At 40.5% G+C, this 16,495-nt stretch overlaps 1 protein-coding gene across 1 annotated transcript; it reads right to left on the bottom strand.

Annotated features, from left to right (window-relative positions):
- Positions 1-3,185: 3,185 nt before the first annotated feature.
- Positions 3,186-8,485, bottom strand: sst1.2 (somatostatin 1, tandem duplicate 2). The gene is made up of 2 exons (XM_084142837.1): positions 8,244-8,485; positions 3,186-3,545 (listed from the first exon to the last, which is right to left on the bottom strand). Exons 1-2 carry the CDS (start codon positions 8,388-8,390, stop codon positions 3,336-3,338), a joined length of 357 nt encoding a protein of 118 aa, XP_083998963.1. The 5' UTR covers positions 8,391-8,485; the 3' UTR covers positions 3,186-3,335.
- Between the last annotated feature and the right edge of the window lie 8,010 nt (positions 8,486-16,495).

Below are 16,495 nucleotides of genomic sequence, written 5' to 3'. Positions count from 1 at the left end.
CAACATTTACTGTTCAGAAGAGACTGCGTGAATCAGGCCTTCATGGTCGAATTGCTGCAAAGAAACCAGTACTAAAGGACACCAATAAGAAGAAGAGACTTGCTTAGGCCAAGAAACATGAGCAATGGACATTAGACCGGTGGAAATCTGTCCTTTGGTCTGATGAGCCCAAATTTGAAGCACGGAGGAGGAGGTGTCATGGTGTTGGGGTGCTTTGCTGGTGACACTGTCTGTGATTTATTTAGAATTCAAGGCACACCTAACTAGCATGGCTACCACAGCATTCTGCAGCGATACGCTATCCCATCTGGTTTTCGCTTATTGGGACTATCATTTGTTTTTCAACAGGACAATGACCAAGAAGGAGAGTGATGGAGTGCTGCTTCAGATGACCTGGCGTCCACAATCACCCGACCTCAACCCAATTGAGATGGTTTGGGATGAGTTGGACCGCAGAGGGAAGGAAAAGCAGCCAACAAGTGCTCAGCATATGTGGGAACTCCTTCAAGGCTTTTGGAAAAGCATTCCAGGTGAAGCTGGTTGAGAGAATTCCAAGTGTGTGCAAAGCTGTCATCAAGGCAAAGGGTGGCTATTTGAATATTCTCAAATATAAAGCATATTTTGATTTGTTTAACACTTTTTTGGTTACTACATGATTCCATATGTGTTATTTCATTGTTTTGATGTCTTCACTATTATTCTACAATGTAAAAAATAGTAAAAATAAAGAACCCTTGAATGAGTAGGTGTGACCAAACTTTTGACTGGTAGTGTATGTCCATAATAAAGCACTGCTCTACCTTCTTAACAACACTATCAACAAGGCAGGTCCCACAGGCCCTAGTTTTGTCACACCTGGACAACTGTTCAGTCGTGTGGTCAGGTGCCACAAAAAAGGACTTTGGAAAATTGCAATTGGCTCAGAACAGGGCAGCATGGCTGGCATTTGGATGTACACAGAGAGCTAATATTAATAATATGCATGTCAATCTCTCCTGGCTCAAAGTGGAGGAGAGATTGACTTCATCACTGCTTGTTTTTGTAAGAAGTGTTGACAAGCTGAATGTACCGAGCTGTCTGTTTAACCTACTAGCACACAGCTCAGACACCCATGCATATCCCACAAGACATGCCACCAGAGGTCTCTTCACAATCCCCAAGTCCAGAACAGACTATGGGAGACGCACAGTACTACATAGAGCCATGACTACATGGAACTCTATTCCACATCAGGTAAGTGATGCAAGCAGTAGAATCAGATTTTAAAAAACAGATAAAAAATACACCTTATGGAACAGCGTGGACTGTGAAGTGACACACACACAGGTACAGACACACGCACACGCATTCTACACACACATACATTGTGGTATTGTTGTATGCTGGTATTGTGCATTTTGTGTTGTGGATATGTAGTGGTGTAGCGGTGTTATATGATTTACTGTTTTATCTTTTTGTTTTATGTGTAATGTAAGTATCTTGATGTGTTTGGACTCCAGGAAAAGTAGCTATTGGGGATCCCTAATAAAATACAATCCAAAAATCGTGACCACCACTGATATAGTCACTGATAGTCAGCCAGGATGATGGACATGATCACAAATGCAGTGAGTCAGTGGAAGGTCATGTTGGATTCAGGTAGCTGTATTGGACTAGCAATGAATCAAAGCTTACTTCTAAATAATGAGGTGACTAAAGAGCCCAATCCTGGAGGCACACGTTATACCACAGCGAGGGCATCATTGTACAGTAAGGGAGAGGGTGTCCAGGGTTCTCTTTCCTTACGTTGAAGCCTCTGAGTTTCCTCATTGATCCTCAGACGCTCGTGACTTGGAATACTTCTGCTGCCTTTTCTATATCCAGACAATGGCGTTTGAGTGTAATTATGGCAGGCCTATTGGATTCCCAACAAAAATAGTTTTGAATACAGGTTATAAGTACAGTACACAAATATTAAAGATGTCTCTCATTTTAAACATATACAGGTGATTAAACCACAATTTAATGGTATTGTGGCAGCCATATTAGATTTTGGATGCCATAATGGATTTGGAGTGAAATCTAGGGGGGCCCCTTAACGTAACTGCAAGAGGCGGAACATACAAAATTGCAGTTTTCACTGTCTCAGCCCACTTGCTTTCCTTACAGACGATTAGATTACAATAGCCACAACATTTAAAAAATACAACTTTTAACTGTATGCATTTTTGTCAGGCAGGACCATACAGCACTGAATGAGAGAGAATTTTACTTGGAAAGTGTCTATTAATCAGCTACTAAAAAGTAAAGCTTACATGCATCATAAATATTCATAGTTGATATACAGGTATATATTTCCAAGATGTATTAAGATATCCTAATGCTGTTTATTTGTGTATGTAGTGCAGACAACTGACTACTTGTATTCCACATTTTAGCAATATCAGAGCTTGCAACATTGGGTTACATGAGCTTATGTGGCACACGCCCCCTCCAGCCAGGCATTCTGCACTTTTTGAGTTTAGGGCACGTGTCAAACTCATTCCACGGAAGGCCGAGTGTCTGCGGGTTTTCGGTCCTCCCTTGTACATGATTGAGGAATTAAGGTCACTGATTAGTAACAAACTCCCCTCATCTGGTTGTCTAGGTCTTAATTGAAAAGAGAAGCCAATATCCAGCAGACACTAGGCCCTCCGTGGAATGAGTTTGACACCCCTGGTTTAGGGGGTGTTTTCTTTAGAGCTGATTACAACAGCCACAACATACAAAAACATGTGTAACTGTATGTATTTTTGTCAGGCATGACCAAACAGCACTGAATGAGAGCATATTTGTGGCCCAACCCCCTCCAGCCAGGCATTATTCTGCATGTTTTGAGTTTAGGGGGTGTGACTCAATATCTATCAATTTTACTAAATGGGAGACATTAAAGATGTGAAACAACATGGTTGTGTTTTGTTCTACCTCAGGTAGGGGTATCTCAAAAACTAAAGCCCCTTTTGAGGATTGGCCACTCACTGGCCTAGTGTCAGTGTGAGTGTTTGAGTGTGACTGTATTTGTCAGAGTGTGTTACATCAGCCAGTACTAGATGTAATCTATGCATAAATTAATAAAGGGCATGTCAACCGAGTCTTTGATTTGGTTATACAAATATCATTGTATCAAAGAACTGACCCCACTGAAATTCAATTATTTTCTCTTTATTTCATAAATTAGACAGGTACATAATTCTGTTGATTTCATGAACCGTCATCAGGCACAGCTAACTGTTGATTGGCTGCATTAGTCAGATGCAGGTTGGTGGTGTGACATGATTGGCAGCATCGTGTCATAAGGTGGGCAGGCTTTTCTTCCCTCAGCAGGAAGTGAAGCCCTTCCAGTAGAAGTTCTTGCAGCCGGCTTTGCGCTCGCGGGGGGGCAGGTTGTTGGGGTTGTCCACTGAGCGCTCCAGCTCCACGCCCAGGTCCTCTTTGGCCCCCGCCGTGGACACCTCACTTTCCTGGGCCTCCACCTCAGGCAAGGACAGTTGGGATAGAATGTCCTCCACCACTTGCTTACTCCACTCCTACATGCAGGAAAGACACACATACTTTGGGAGAGTATAAACACACACATATACAGAAGCCAATATCAACAAAAGCAAACACAAACCTACACGCGTCATACACTCACACACAAACACACAAGTGATCGCGTGTGCACGCACATACACACACAGACACAGCCACACACAAATGTAATCGTTACCACATTAAGGCAGTCAGTGTTCATTTTCATGTCTCAATATGGTCCCGATTCCGACCTGAGTTAAGCACGCGTAAATGGAACTTAATTCCCTTTTTATGCACTTTTGTCTCTATGAGTATTCTGACCTTGAATTTAAGCATGAAAATAGCATGCTATTCACCTGCTATTCATTCGGAGCGGAGATCTAAGAAATGAAGGTGTGGCGGAGGTGTGTCTACAAATAAGGAAACTATGAATAAGGTCGAGCCAACCTGCCGGTTCCGAGTGGAAAAAGCATCTACTTACTTTCCGATAGAAATAACAGCATCTTCCATGCACTATAATTATTTAATGGATAAGAGCTAGGTAAATGAGTAATCCATCTGGAGAAGGGGATTGTAAATACACATAGCAATTGTTTAGATGATTGTTCCTTGTGATCCCTGAGGACGAATGTGAAACCAGCCACATGGAAGCAAAATGAAAATCATATCAACATGACATGTATTGCGGCCCCTTTTCCACAATGAAATAGGCTATAAATAGCTGTGCCGTTATTCAGAATTTTAATTGTGTGCCCTCATAATTTGCATGGATGAAATAAGCACACCCAAGCTATAGGCTTCTGCAGGGCTGAACCTGCTGAGTTTATGTATGCACTTTAGAGTGTTTTAATAATAGCCTACGCCCGGGCATTTCTCTCTTTTATTTTAAAATGTGTATCATTTTAAATATTAGCCACTAACGGGAGCCACCATCATTTATAACTGTCACTTTAGTGTTAGTTTTCTTCAACTTGTAGTTTACATTTTGCATCATTCCATTCCGGTTACCTTTCTTTCCTCTGTTACGTCCGTGTAAGTTGTTCCTGAGGGTCGCTAGCATTAGTGGATCATATTAGGCTAACGTTGTGCAATAATTCCGGATGTAGCCTATTTTAATAATTATGGAACTCAGACCACATGTAGCAGGTTAAACCTGGAGCCTGGTGCACGTTTCACGGCGACTGGACCGTTGTCATACAGTTCCATGATTAATGAGAATTAGGGTAGATTTATAGAACTATTGTTCAACCCCTATTGTACACTTTTTTCCACCTTCCAATATTTCATGAAATGAACTTGAATATGAAAACTTTCAGGATGAATCAAACTACTATACTTTGTATTCATCTATATATTTTGTGTGTAAAGGCTCTCCAAATCAGATAGGAGGAGAAATATTTGTTTTCCATCCACAGATAATTGAGAGGTGTACAAAAACACACAACAGCATACAAATACTTTTTCATGTTTGGTAGAAAACATTTGGTTTGTAAAATTAGTAACATTCCAGATGAGGTGCTGCAATATGCACTGTCAGAGTGAGCTGTCAATGACTTTAGCTAGCGAGTCATTAGCATGAGAACGTGTCACTCAGACAGACATGATTGTCAGTCATAGGAGGGAATGATGGAAATCTCCTTCTTGAGAAATATCGGTGTCTATTGGAGTTCACACCCCTATTACATGTAACAACTGCAATTTCACAGTCAGAGTCTTCTATGCACATCTGAATCTGTGGCAGAAATATGTGTATATGATACAGAATGAATTATGAAACATAAACTCCCCACTGGGCACACCACTTCATTTCAACTTGGATAATTGGGTAATATTTGATTGAAACGGTGATCAATGAGATTATAATTTATATTCACCCACTCAAAAATACGAAAAGTTGGTTATTTATACATCAGATTAATGTGTTATCACTGTGCTTCATCTAATAGCAGAACCAGATTACCTGGATTGCAGTTGAGATTACATTAAAAGTACATGGTTCAAGTGAGTGATCAATGCTGTTCGAGATTCTGCGCAGATTATTACAGCAATTCTTAAAGCAAAATCTCCACAGAACTGCGAAGACATATGCATGCTATCTTGAATATGCATGCTTTATATGATTACATTTTTTACATTTTACTCATTTAGCAGACGCTCTTATCCAGAGCGACTTACAGTTAGTGAATACATTTTTTTTTTTTATACTGTCCCCCGTGGGAATCGAACCCACAACCCTGGCGTTGCAAACGCCATGCTCTATCAACTGAGCTACATCCCTGCCGGCCATTCCCTCCCCTACCCTGGACGACGCTGGGCCAATTGTGCGCCGCCCATGAGTCTCCCGGTCGCGGCCGGCTGCGACAGAGCCTGGATTCGAACCAGGATCTAGTGGCACAGTTAGCACTGCGATGCAGTGCCTTAGACCACTGCGCCACTCAGGAGTCACTATTACATAGCCATTCATAGTTACAGTAACCTCAAAATGTGGCCATGGATGTGTTACTCATTTCAAGGTTTAATGTTACATTAGTTTGTAAGATAGCCTTAACATTAGGCTATTCACTGAATTACAAAAGTAATACTGAATTGTGTTTGGTTGACAATGCAACAAAATGCAATTTAAAGGAGATTTGAGCTACTGGCTTAATCACAATCTTTAAATTGGAGATGTGAATCCAACATATAATTTGTTAACATGTTGACAAGTTATTAGGCAATTTATATCAAAAGTGATATAGAATTTTGTTTGGTTGTCAACACAACCAAATATCAACATTTGAAGGAGATTTATATTCTGCTTGGATAGTTCCATCTGTGCCACTGCTTTCATTCCAGTTTGTCTACAAATTCATAATTTATATGTTGGATTCACGTCTCCATCTCAACCACAACTCTAAATTAAAGATTATGACTAAATCAAATCAAACTTTAAATGCACTTTAAATGAAGTTTGATTTGATTTACTCCTATTCTTGAATGTTGATGTGCATGGCACAGATGGAACTATCCAAGCAGAAGAATGTTGATATTTGGTTGCGTTGACAACAAAACACAATTCAATATCACTAAATATCATTACATTTGAAATCAAACAGAGCTTGAAACCCTAGACCTATTGTTAGTTGAATTCTAGGTTGAATTTAAACAATAGCTGTTGATGACTTTGCAAATGCTATATAGGCCTAAATATCATCCTTGATGATATATGAGTGATAAAGTATGGTAACATTTCATTTGCTTTGTTAAACATTTTAGTCATTTAGCAGATGCTCTTATCCAGAGTGATTTACAGTTAGTGAATGCATACATTTTCATACTGGCCACCACGTGGGAATCGAACCCACAACCTTGGCATTGCAAACGCCATGCTCTACCAACTGAGCTACACGGGGCCTACCTTTGGAATGACTTGGATAGCAACAGTGAATCTATTTAGTTTTTATGTGGAGATATCTCAACAATCATTCTCACGATAGCACATTGGTAATAGTGTGACAAATATCATTGCTAAGCAGGACTGGGCTTGGTTAAAACCCTGAATGGGAGACGAAAAGGTAGCTGCAGATAAATCAATTCTCCAGTAGGAGGTGTTGCCCAGCCTATTGTTTTTTTTTTCTTCTGATAGTGGATATAACGTTGAAGATATGACGTTGTTTTAAAGGTACAAATTCAACATATTTTATACAAGGATTGTCTATGTTGAAATTTGGTTACCATGATGACATAATCCTGTGGTTGAAATGTCACCCTCAAAACAACAGTTTACGTTGACTTTTCTCAAATGCAATGTATTTTCTATGTAGATTCCATGTCACAAGATGTTGAAACAACGTTGATTCAACCAGTTTATGCCCAGTGGGTCCTACTAGAGAGTGACTGTCTGTGTTGACTCTGTCCACCAACAATGACCTTAACCAAACAATTCCAAATCATGTCTTTAACACATGAATGAGAGAAAACACTTATGGGATGGGAGTGCTGTATACAGTAACAGTATATGACTAAAACAGTACTGCTGGGTTTCTGTTCAACCTGATAATTAATTGCACCCACCTGGTGTCCCAGGTCTAAATCAGTCCTTGATTAGAGGGGAATAATGAAAATCAACAGTGGAACTGGCTTCAAGGTCCAGATTTGAATTTGCCTGCATTAGTCACTGTTACTATTGTTGCCTAATTAAAGAGGTATACCAGACCTGTCAGCTGTAGTGAGTCTATGCCCTAGTATGTGTGTGAGTATGTGATAACCTGACCACAGACTATTTAACTGAATTCCATTGTGGGTTGGTGTGTAAGTCCGTTTCACTATGCTGTACCTGTTTTACTAACGACACATTATCATGTTCTCATACTGTCAGTAGTGGTGTTCCTGAATCGTTGTGAGAGTTGTACCATACTGTATGCTACTGTATGCATGGTCTCGTGTCATGACACGAGCAGTGCATGCTATCTGTGTGACCATGCCATTGGCTTCGCACCTGTGTGCAGTATAGCGGCACTTGTAGGAATGTGTATGCCACAGGAGGCTGCTGAGGGGAGGACAGCTTATAATAATGTCTGGAATGGAGTGAATGGAATGGTGTCAAACACATGGAAACCATGTATTTGATACCATTCCATTTATGCCATAGTAGACATTATTGTGAGCCTGTTCTCCCCAATTAAGGTGCCACCAGCCGCCTGTGGTGTGTGCCAGTGCCGAAGGCTGCTTACCTGTGTGGCCATGGCAGTGGCACGGGCCCTCTGAAGGAGTCTGCGGCTGCGGAGGTCCTGGTCGGGTTGCGAGGCGGCTCCTTGGCTGCAAATGGCCAGGGCCAGACCCAGCAGGGCTAGGGCACAGTGTATTCGGCAGAACTTCATGTCCAACAGAGCTGGGTTGGGTTTGCAGGGACGAGAAGCGGTGAAACGAGCTGAACTAAGCTGGACCAGGGTGTGCTGGATCTGGATCAGTTGGTATGGAGCAGGCCTGGTTCTGTTGATGGGGGTTCTGTGGGGCTCTTATAAAGAGCTCGTCCTCTCAGCTCGTCACTCTGCTTCCTGGGTTGTGACAGGTGGCCTGTTAGGGATGTGGCGGGTGTGGACCCCCAACCTCTTTCCCCACCGGCTGCCCGGCGATGATGGAATGCTGTGTCATAAACCACTTAGAAACACTTTCCGCTTTCTCTTTGTCTCTTTGTTCAGCCATTTAGTCACAAATGCAGCTCCTCTGAGACATATTGATTTTAGATGGAGGCGCGACAATAAAACAATTAGCCAATATGGATTCAGTACACACCGCTAATCTAAATCAAATAGAAACAGAAAATGTCTGCTTCATGAAAGCCTTTAAAAACAGGAAGCAAGAGTCATCACTTAAGTTCAAAATATTAAACTTAAGTGATGACATCACGGAACACTGCCAAACAAAAGATTCCTCTAATGGATTTTAGGTGGGTTAATTAACAACACATATTGCCACTGATTGCTATAGTGGGATCAACAGATTAGACTTTGTTTATGTAAAATATAAAAATTATCATTTTGTTTGCAATGGTTAACACAGTTCCATGAATTATGAGGTTAAAATCGTATAAACCATACAGTTGCACTTGCATCCAGTATTGTGGATATCTATTTTGTTATTTGTAAAGGCCTATTCTGAAAGGAATAATAGACTGAGTGCTATCTGTCTGATATCCCTCAGACAGCATTACATTTGGAATAAAACCAAATGACTGATTTCACAGACTCAATCTAATTCATAGGATACACCTTTTTCTACAAGAGTTGTTTCAGTTTATGCTGAAATGTCTGCTTATTTGCACAGAAGGCTGCATCATACTGTAGATATTGCTACTGTGCTACATTTTACTGTAGCTCTTCACTGCTCCCGTGTGGCCATGGATTACAGACTACAATAAACTTTGCCAGACGTTGTCAATGCAATTTTAACCCTCATCCCTAGGCTCAATTGCAGCTGGTGGATGACGTTAAATCACTTTTGATCATGATAAAAACACAATAGAATACATCTTCATAAAAAATCTTTGGATGTCAACAAAATATACTAGCAGGGAAAAATGAACACTCATTTATTACAATTAAATATTGTCACAACTACCTACATTTCTCTAACTGTGTTGCAACTACACTATTGGAAATGACAGGTGAACTGTACAACTGTACGATTAATGGCATAGCAGAGCTTGAGGATTGTTAAAAGGACATGTACAGTTGAAGTCGGAAGTTTACATACATTTAAGTTGGAGTCATTAAAACTTGTTTTTCAACCACTTCACACATTTCTTGTTAACAAACTATAGTTTTGGAAAGTCGGTTAGGACATCTACTTTGTGCATGACACAAGTAATTTTTCCAACAATTGTTAACAGACATATTATTTCACTTATAATTCACTGTATCACAATTCCAGTGGGTCAGAAGTTTACATACATGCACTAAGTTGACTGTGCCTTTAAACAGCTTGAAAATTCCAGAAAATTATGTCATGGCTTTAGAAGCTTCTGATAGGTTAACTGACATAATTTGAGTCAATTGGAAGGGTACCTGTGGATGTATTTCAAGGCCTACCTTCAAACTCAGTGCCATCATGGGAAAATCTAAAGAAATCAGCCAAGACATTTTTTTTGTAGACCTCCACAAGTCTGGTTCATCCTTGGGAGCAATTTCCAAACACCTGAAGGTACCACGTTCATCTGTACAAACAATAGTACGCAAGTATAAACACCATGGGACCACGCAGCCGTCATACCGCTCAGGAAGGAGACGAGTTCTGTCTCCTAGAGATTAACGTACTTTGGTGCGAAAAGTGCAAATCAATCCCAGAACAACAACAAAGGACCTTGTGAAGATGCTGGAGGAAACAGGTACAAAAGCATCTATATCCACAGTAAAACGAGTCCTATATTGACATAACCTGAAAGGCCGCTCAGCAAGGAAGAAGCCACTGCTCCAAAACCGCCATAAAAAAGCCAGACTACGGTTTGCAACTGCACATGGGGACAAAGATCGTACTTTTTGGAGAAATGTCCTCTGGTCTGATGAAAAAAAAATTGAACTGTTTGGCCACAATGACCATTGTTATGTTTGGAGGAAAAAGGGGGATGCTTGCAAGCCAAAGAACACCATCCCAACCGTGAAGCACGGAGGTGGCAACATCATGCTGTGGGGTGCTTTGCTGCAGGAGGGACTGGTGCACTTCACAAAATAGATAGCATCATGAGGAAGGAAAATTATGTGGATATATTGAAGCAACATCTCAAGACATCAGTCAGGAAGTTAAAGCTTGGTCGCAAATGGGTCTTCCAAATGGACAATGACCCCAAGCATACTTCCAAAGTTGTGGCAAAACGGCTTAAGGACAACAAAGTCAAGGTATTGGAGTGGCCATCACAAAGCCCTGACCTCAATCCTATAGAAAATATGTGGGCAGAACTGAAAAAGCGTGTGCGAGCAAGGAGGCCTACAAACCTGACTCAGTTACAACAGCTCTGTCAGGAGGAATGTGCCAAAATTCACCCAACTTATTGTGGGAAGCTTGTGGAAGGCTAACCGATACGTTTGACCCAAGTTAAACAATTTAAAGGCAATGCTACCAAATACTAATTGAGTGTATGTAAACTTCTGACCCACTGGGAATGTGATGAAAGAAAAAAAAAACTGAAATAAATAATTCTCTCTACGATTATTCTGACATTTCACATTCTTAAAATAAAGTGGTGAAATGTCAGGAATTGTGAAAAAAAATAAAAATAAAAGAGTTTAAATGTATTTGGCTAAGGTGTATGTACACTTCTGACTTCAACTGTAAATTACATTTAGGGGTTGCAGCATTTCAATGGCACAGAAAATGTGCATCGGACGCACATGCACGCACACGCACACATGCAAGCACCCACATACGCACACAAACACACCGACAGGTGTGATAAACACAGACAGATTCCATTCTGAACTGTTTCAGTTCATTAGAACCACTGAGGGAAAAACGTTGGGCATGCAATGCTTCAGACCCTTATTTGTTTAATAAATGTGGCTGCTGCTTACAATACAGAATAACAAGAGCAACCTTTGAGTTCATTTCCATGGGCAGTTATACAGGGCAGTTTAATTTACCATACCCCTATGCTTGTGGCTGAGATAAATTAACATGATACAGTAGATTATATACTTTGCGTTAATTTAGCACTTCCTGGAACAGAAAACCATTAAACTCAAGGCTGACAAAAGTATCTTCTTTTAAATACATCTATAAATGAACACAAGCTATTGAATACAATTTGCAGATGAACGACATTACCATTAGGGAGTGACGGAATTCACACAGAAATGAGCATCGGAACACAATGTTAATGAAATGCGTTGGTTATACAAGAGTCAAGTGCAACGGTATCCATACAGACAACACTTTTCTGGGTATTTCTCTGAGGTCCAGTACAATATTTTGTTTGAAAAGCACTTGGTACTGTATGTCAGTTAAAAAGGGTGCAGGCGAGGCACAACATAGGAAAGCAATAAGGAAACAAAGGTGATATTATTGTACAGATAAATGGGAAATGCATAGCCTTCTCACTTTGGTATTAAATGTGATCAACACAGTGGCCATGGTTCCATTGGAAAGAATACATAGAAAGAGTCAAAATTGAAGTTTATGCAACATGCTAATCGACAGTGAAATTATGATAACTGTATCTTTCCATATAAATACTACACTAAAGCTCAACCTTTTTAAAGGGCCAAGTTGAGAGCATGTTAACAAATTCTTAATAATATTATTCAATATCTCCCTGACAAAGTGATTATTACAACAGAATTGCTCTATGTCCATTGTTGGTTTGCAGCAGTATTCAACCAACTACACTGTTTAGAAATCGAAGATAAAGTTACTAAGACATTCTAATGAAAAGAGATCTAGTGATCTGAGCGACATGTTTCTTCGCTAAATGCTTTTTTGGTAACTCTTTACTTATGTAGGTATAATGCATTATGACTTGTTATAAGCATATATTGGCTCTCAATCTTTTATACACATACATCTGTTAAATCTTTCTATGTGACTCAAAAATATTGTTAATAACTCGGGATCACTCTGAGATGCTACTAAGATATTGTAAGGGTATCATACATTTTTATGACAGTGCATTATTATGGCATCATAATGCATTATACTCGCTGGCTTTAAGTTAAATATTAATGCTTTTCCCTCCAAACTCAATTGCTGATAGCAAAACTGATCCTAGTTCAGCTGTCTGGTGTTAACAGCTGATCTGTAACTGACTGATCATCTTTTTTCATCCCCTTAATGGTTAAGGTTAGGTTTTGGGGTAAGGTACCCCCAATAAGGTACCAATCTTCTACCAGATTGCTATCATACTCATAACACCCAATAGACAACATACATCCAACAAACATACAGGCCATCAGGTAACTGGACAGGCAGTTAAAGTGGAATTCCACCACTTTTTAAACTTGTATTTATTATCTCCATCACCATTTTCAGTTTTAATGTTGATGACATCACTTCCTCCTGATTCGTCCCACACCGAGGCTCGAACCTAAGACCTCTGATTTGCTAGCACACGTAACAACGTATTAACTGTTTGACCTATCAAAAAATATTGATTCGATAGCGCCATTGGCTCCAACGCATGATTATGCTCTGCAGTTGTCGGTTATCACGGCTTAATGCTGAACTGATTGAATCTAGTCCTGGATCACACTGACCATCTCCCATAAAACAGTCCAATCATTTAACAATAAAAACAAAATACAAACAAACAAACAGTAAAACTGAGAACAACACGTCAAATTGAGCAGAGGCCACTACCGGGGTTGCATCTCAATAGTCTTTCCTAGTTTCCTTGTGCACTCTCCTTCTGTCCTTCCCTTGCTGAAAATGTCAGCGTGAGTCGAGGAGAAGACTGGAGGGGATGAAACATGGAAACAAGGATCAGCGTTTGTAAGAATTGAGACATCCTTTGGTCTCCCAGGAAGCACCATGATTGAAACGCAAGTTTTTATTGAATTAATCAGTCTCTCTATTGCCATACAGTGGCTGATAGTGGGAGGTGCATCTCCAGTTCATTCCCCATCAGTTCTAGCTCTTAGGGTCTCTGCCACTGCTTCATACAGACCTGCAGCGACTGACTATACTCCCCGGGTAGTCTCCTTTCACTGTCTGAGGCCTGGGTTTACTGCTTCCGGAGAAGACGTGTGAGCATACGTCAGACCACATTACAGCAATGCATTGCTGAATACTCTGCTGCGATGTTGCAGATGTAGGCACAAAGTAAATTATCTAATTATGGAACAAACTGAGACATGTTTTTCAAATGAATATACACTACCGTTCAAAAGTTTGGGGTCAATTAGAAATGTCCTTGTTTTCGAAAGAAAAGCTATTTTTTTGTCCATTAAAATAACATCAAATTGACCAGAAATACAGTGTAGACATTGTTCATGTTGTAAATGGCTATTGTAGCTGGAAACGGCTGATCTTTAATGGAATATCTACATAGGCGTACAGAGGCCCATTATCAGCAACCATCAGTCCTGTGTTCCAATGGCACGTTGTGTTTGCTAATCCAAGTTTATCATTTTAAAAGGCTAATTGATCATTAGAAAACCCTTTTGCAATTATGTTAGCACAGCTGAAAACTGTTGTGCTGATTAAAAAAGCAATAAAACTGGCATTCTTGAGAATAGTTGAGTATCTGGAGCATCAGCAATTGTGGGTTCGATTACAGGCTCAAAATGGCCAGAAACAAATAACTTTCTTCTGAAACCCGTCAGTCTATTCTTGTTCTGAGAAATGGAGGCTATTCTATGCGAGAATCTGCCAGGAAACTGAAGATCTTGTACAATGCTGAGTACTACTCCCTTCACAGAACAGCACAAACTGGCTCTAACCAGAATAGAAAGAGGAGTGGGAGGCCCCGTTGCACAACTGAGCAAGTGGACAAATACATTAGAGTGTCTAGTTTGAGAAACAGGTGCCTCACAGGTCCTGTACTGGCAGCTTCATTAAATAGTACCCGCAAAACACCAGTCTCAACGTCAACAGTGAAAAGGCGACTCCGGGATGCTGACCTTCTAGGCAGAGTTGCAAAGAAAAAGCCATCTCAGACTGCCCATCTTAATCTTTTCTTTTTATTGGCCAAGGAAATCTCTAAGTGACCCCAAACTTTTGAACGGTAGTGTAAATGTCTGCATACAGCACTCACTAGTTCATCAATAGTGTACCTGATAATGTGAAAACTCCGGGTAAATGTGTACTCTATAATGAATTTCTACATGAAGAAGACAATATTCACGATGTGCTGGTTTTACCTGAACATGTTTTCGGGGTCCAACGAGGCCAGCCAGTAGCTGTAGGAGTCAGTGTAGTAGTTGCAAGTCCCTCGCCCATGGCACTCAATGAAGGGAATCTTCCGGAACTCTTCTAAGCAGGACCCCGGAGAGGCACATACATTAGCACACAGGCGCTAGCACACGCACTTTACACACACGTACATTGTAATATTGTTGTATGGTGGTATCATACATTCATACAGCTAATGGTGATCCTTAATAAAATACAAATACAAAAGGGTCTGAATACTATGTAAATAAGTTTTTATTTTATTTTTTATATAAATTAGCAAAACATTCTAAAAACCTGTTTTCGCTTTGTCATTATGGGGTATTGTGTGTAGATTGATGAGGGAAAAAATAATTTAATTAATTTTAGAATAAGGCTGTAACGTAACAAAATCTGGCAAAAGGGAAGGAGTCTGAATCATTGTTGTCTCTACCTTCCTGCCCTTTGTGCTGTTGTCTGTGCCCAATATTGTTTGTACCATGTTTTGTGCTGCTACCATGTTGTGCTGCTGCCATGTCGTGTTGCTACGGTGTGGTTGTCATTTTTTGCTACCATGCTGTGTTGTCATGTGTTGCTGCCATCATGTGTTGTTGTCTTCGGTCTCTCTTCATGTAGTGTTGTGGTCTCTCTCTTGTCGTGATGTGTGTTTCGTCCTATATATATATATATTATTTTTTTATCCCAGCTCCTGTCCCTGCAGGAGGCCTTTTGCCTTTTGGTAGGCCGTCATTGTAAATAAGAATTTGTTCTTAACGGACTTGCCTAGTTAAATAAAGGTTAAATAAAAAAAATGTAAAAAAGGGAATAGGTCGGAATACTTTCTGAATACACTGTAAGCCACCCTATAGACATTTGTGGATAACATTTGCAGAGACTAAGAACGGAGGATCTTGCAGTGTCCATGAAGAACGGAAGATGGAAATGGGTCTTCTGCTGTGCCCAACCCCTCTGATATACACAAACACATACACACATATGGGGCTCGATTCAATCTGTATCACTGAAGCGTTACAGATTGATTGTGCAATCAAAATTGAAAGGTAATTTCCAATTGAGCCAGACATATGCATCCTTTACTGTGAATACAGACTCCGCTAGCGCGGGAACCATGCCTTTACATTTTTATCACGCTGTAACGCCGAACTTCAGCACTACAGATTGAATCCAGCCCTTGGTTGAAGAGGGTGGAGCAGTAGGCAGCTACTAGTGCAGTGCCCGCTGAGCAGTTTAGGGGTTAAGTGCCTTGCTCACAGGTACAAAGGCAGGTGATGGCATCTAGGACACTGATGGCAGCAACCCTCTGGCCCACTCTTGAACAGATTTTTCCCTATCAGACATGGGATTCAAACTGGCAACCTTCTCTAACCTCTCTATTGCTATGGCATTGCGTCGCCATAAGCAAGTAAGCATAGATTTCAGTTACTGCCATTATACTATGGCCTAGAGTTCTTCCTGGCCTTGAGGTTTTCCTGATCAGGTAAAAAATGTGTTCAGGTAAAAGTGTACTTGCATTTCATTCAGCTACTGAATTAACCCATCCATACAAGTGTTCCTCTTTCTTAGACTGTAGTTCCTACCATGACAAAAGAGTAGCCAGCCCAGAGAG

This window comes from Coregonus lavaretus (genome assembly GCF_964263955.1).
Source record: "Coregonus lavaretus genome assembly, chromosome: 26".
Classification (NCBI taxonomy): domain Eukaryota; kingdom Metazoa; phylum Chordata; class Actinopteri; order Salmoniformes; family Salmonidae; genus Coregonus; species Coregonus lavaretus.
Note: the sequence above shows the minus strand (reverse complement) of the source record. Positions and strands in the feature narration are given on the sequence as shown.

Bases quoted from the DNA above. Each gene is read 5' to 3' on its own strand.
- sst1.2 (XM_084142837.1), bottom strand. From the start codon at position 8,390: ATGAAGTTCTGCCGAATACACTGTGCCCTAGCCCTGCTGGGTCTGGCC. The intron at 3,546-8,243 runs GTAAGCAGCCTT...TCCTGCATGTAG, and splicing joins CCACTGCCATGGCCACACAG to GAGTGGAGTAAGCAAGTGGT.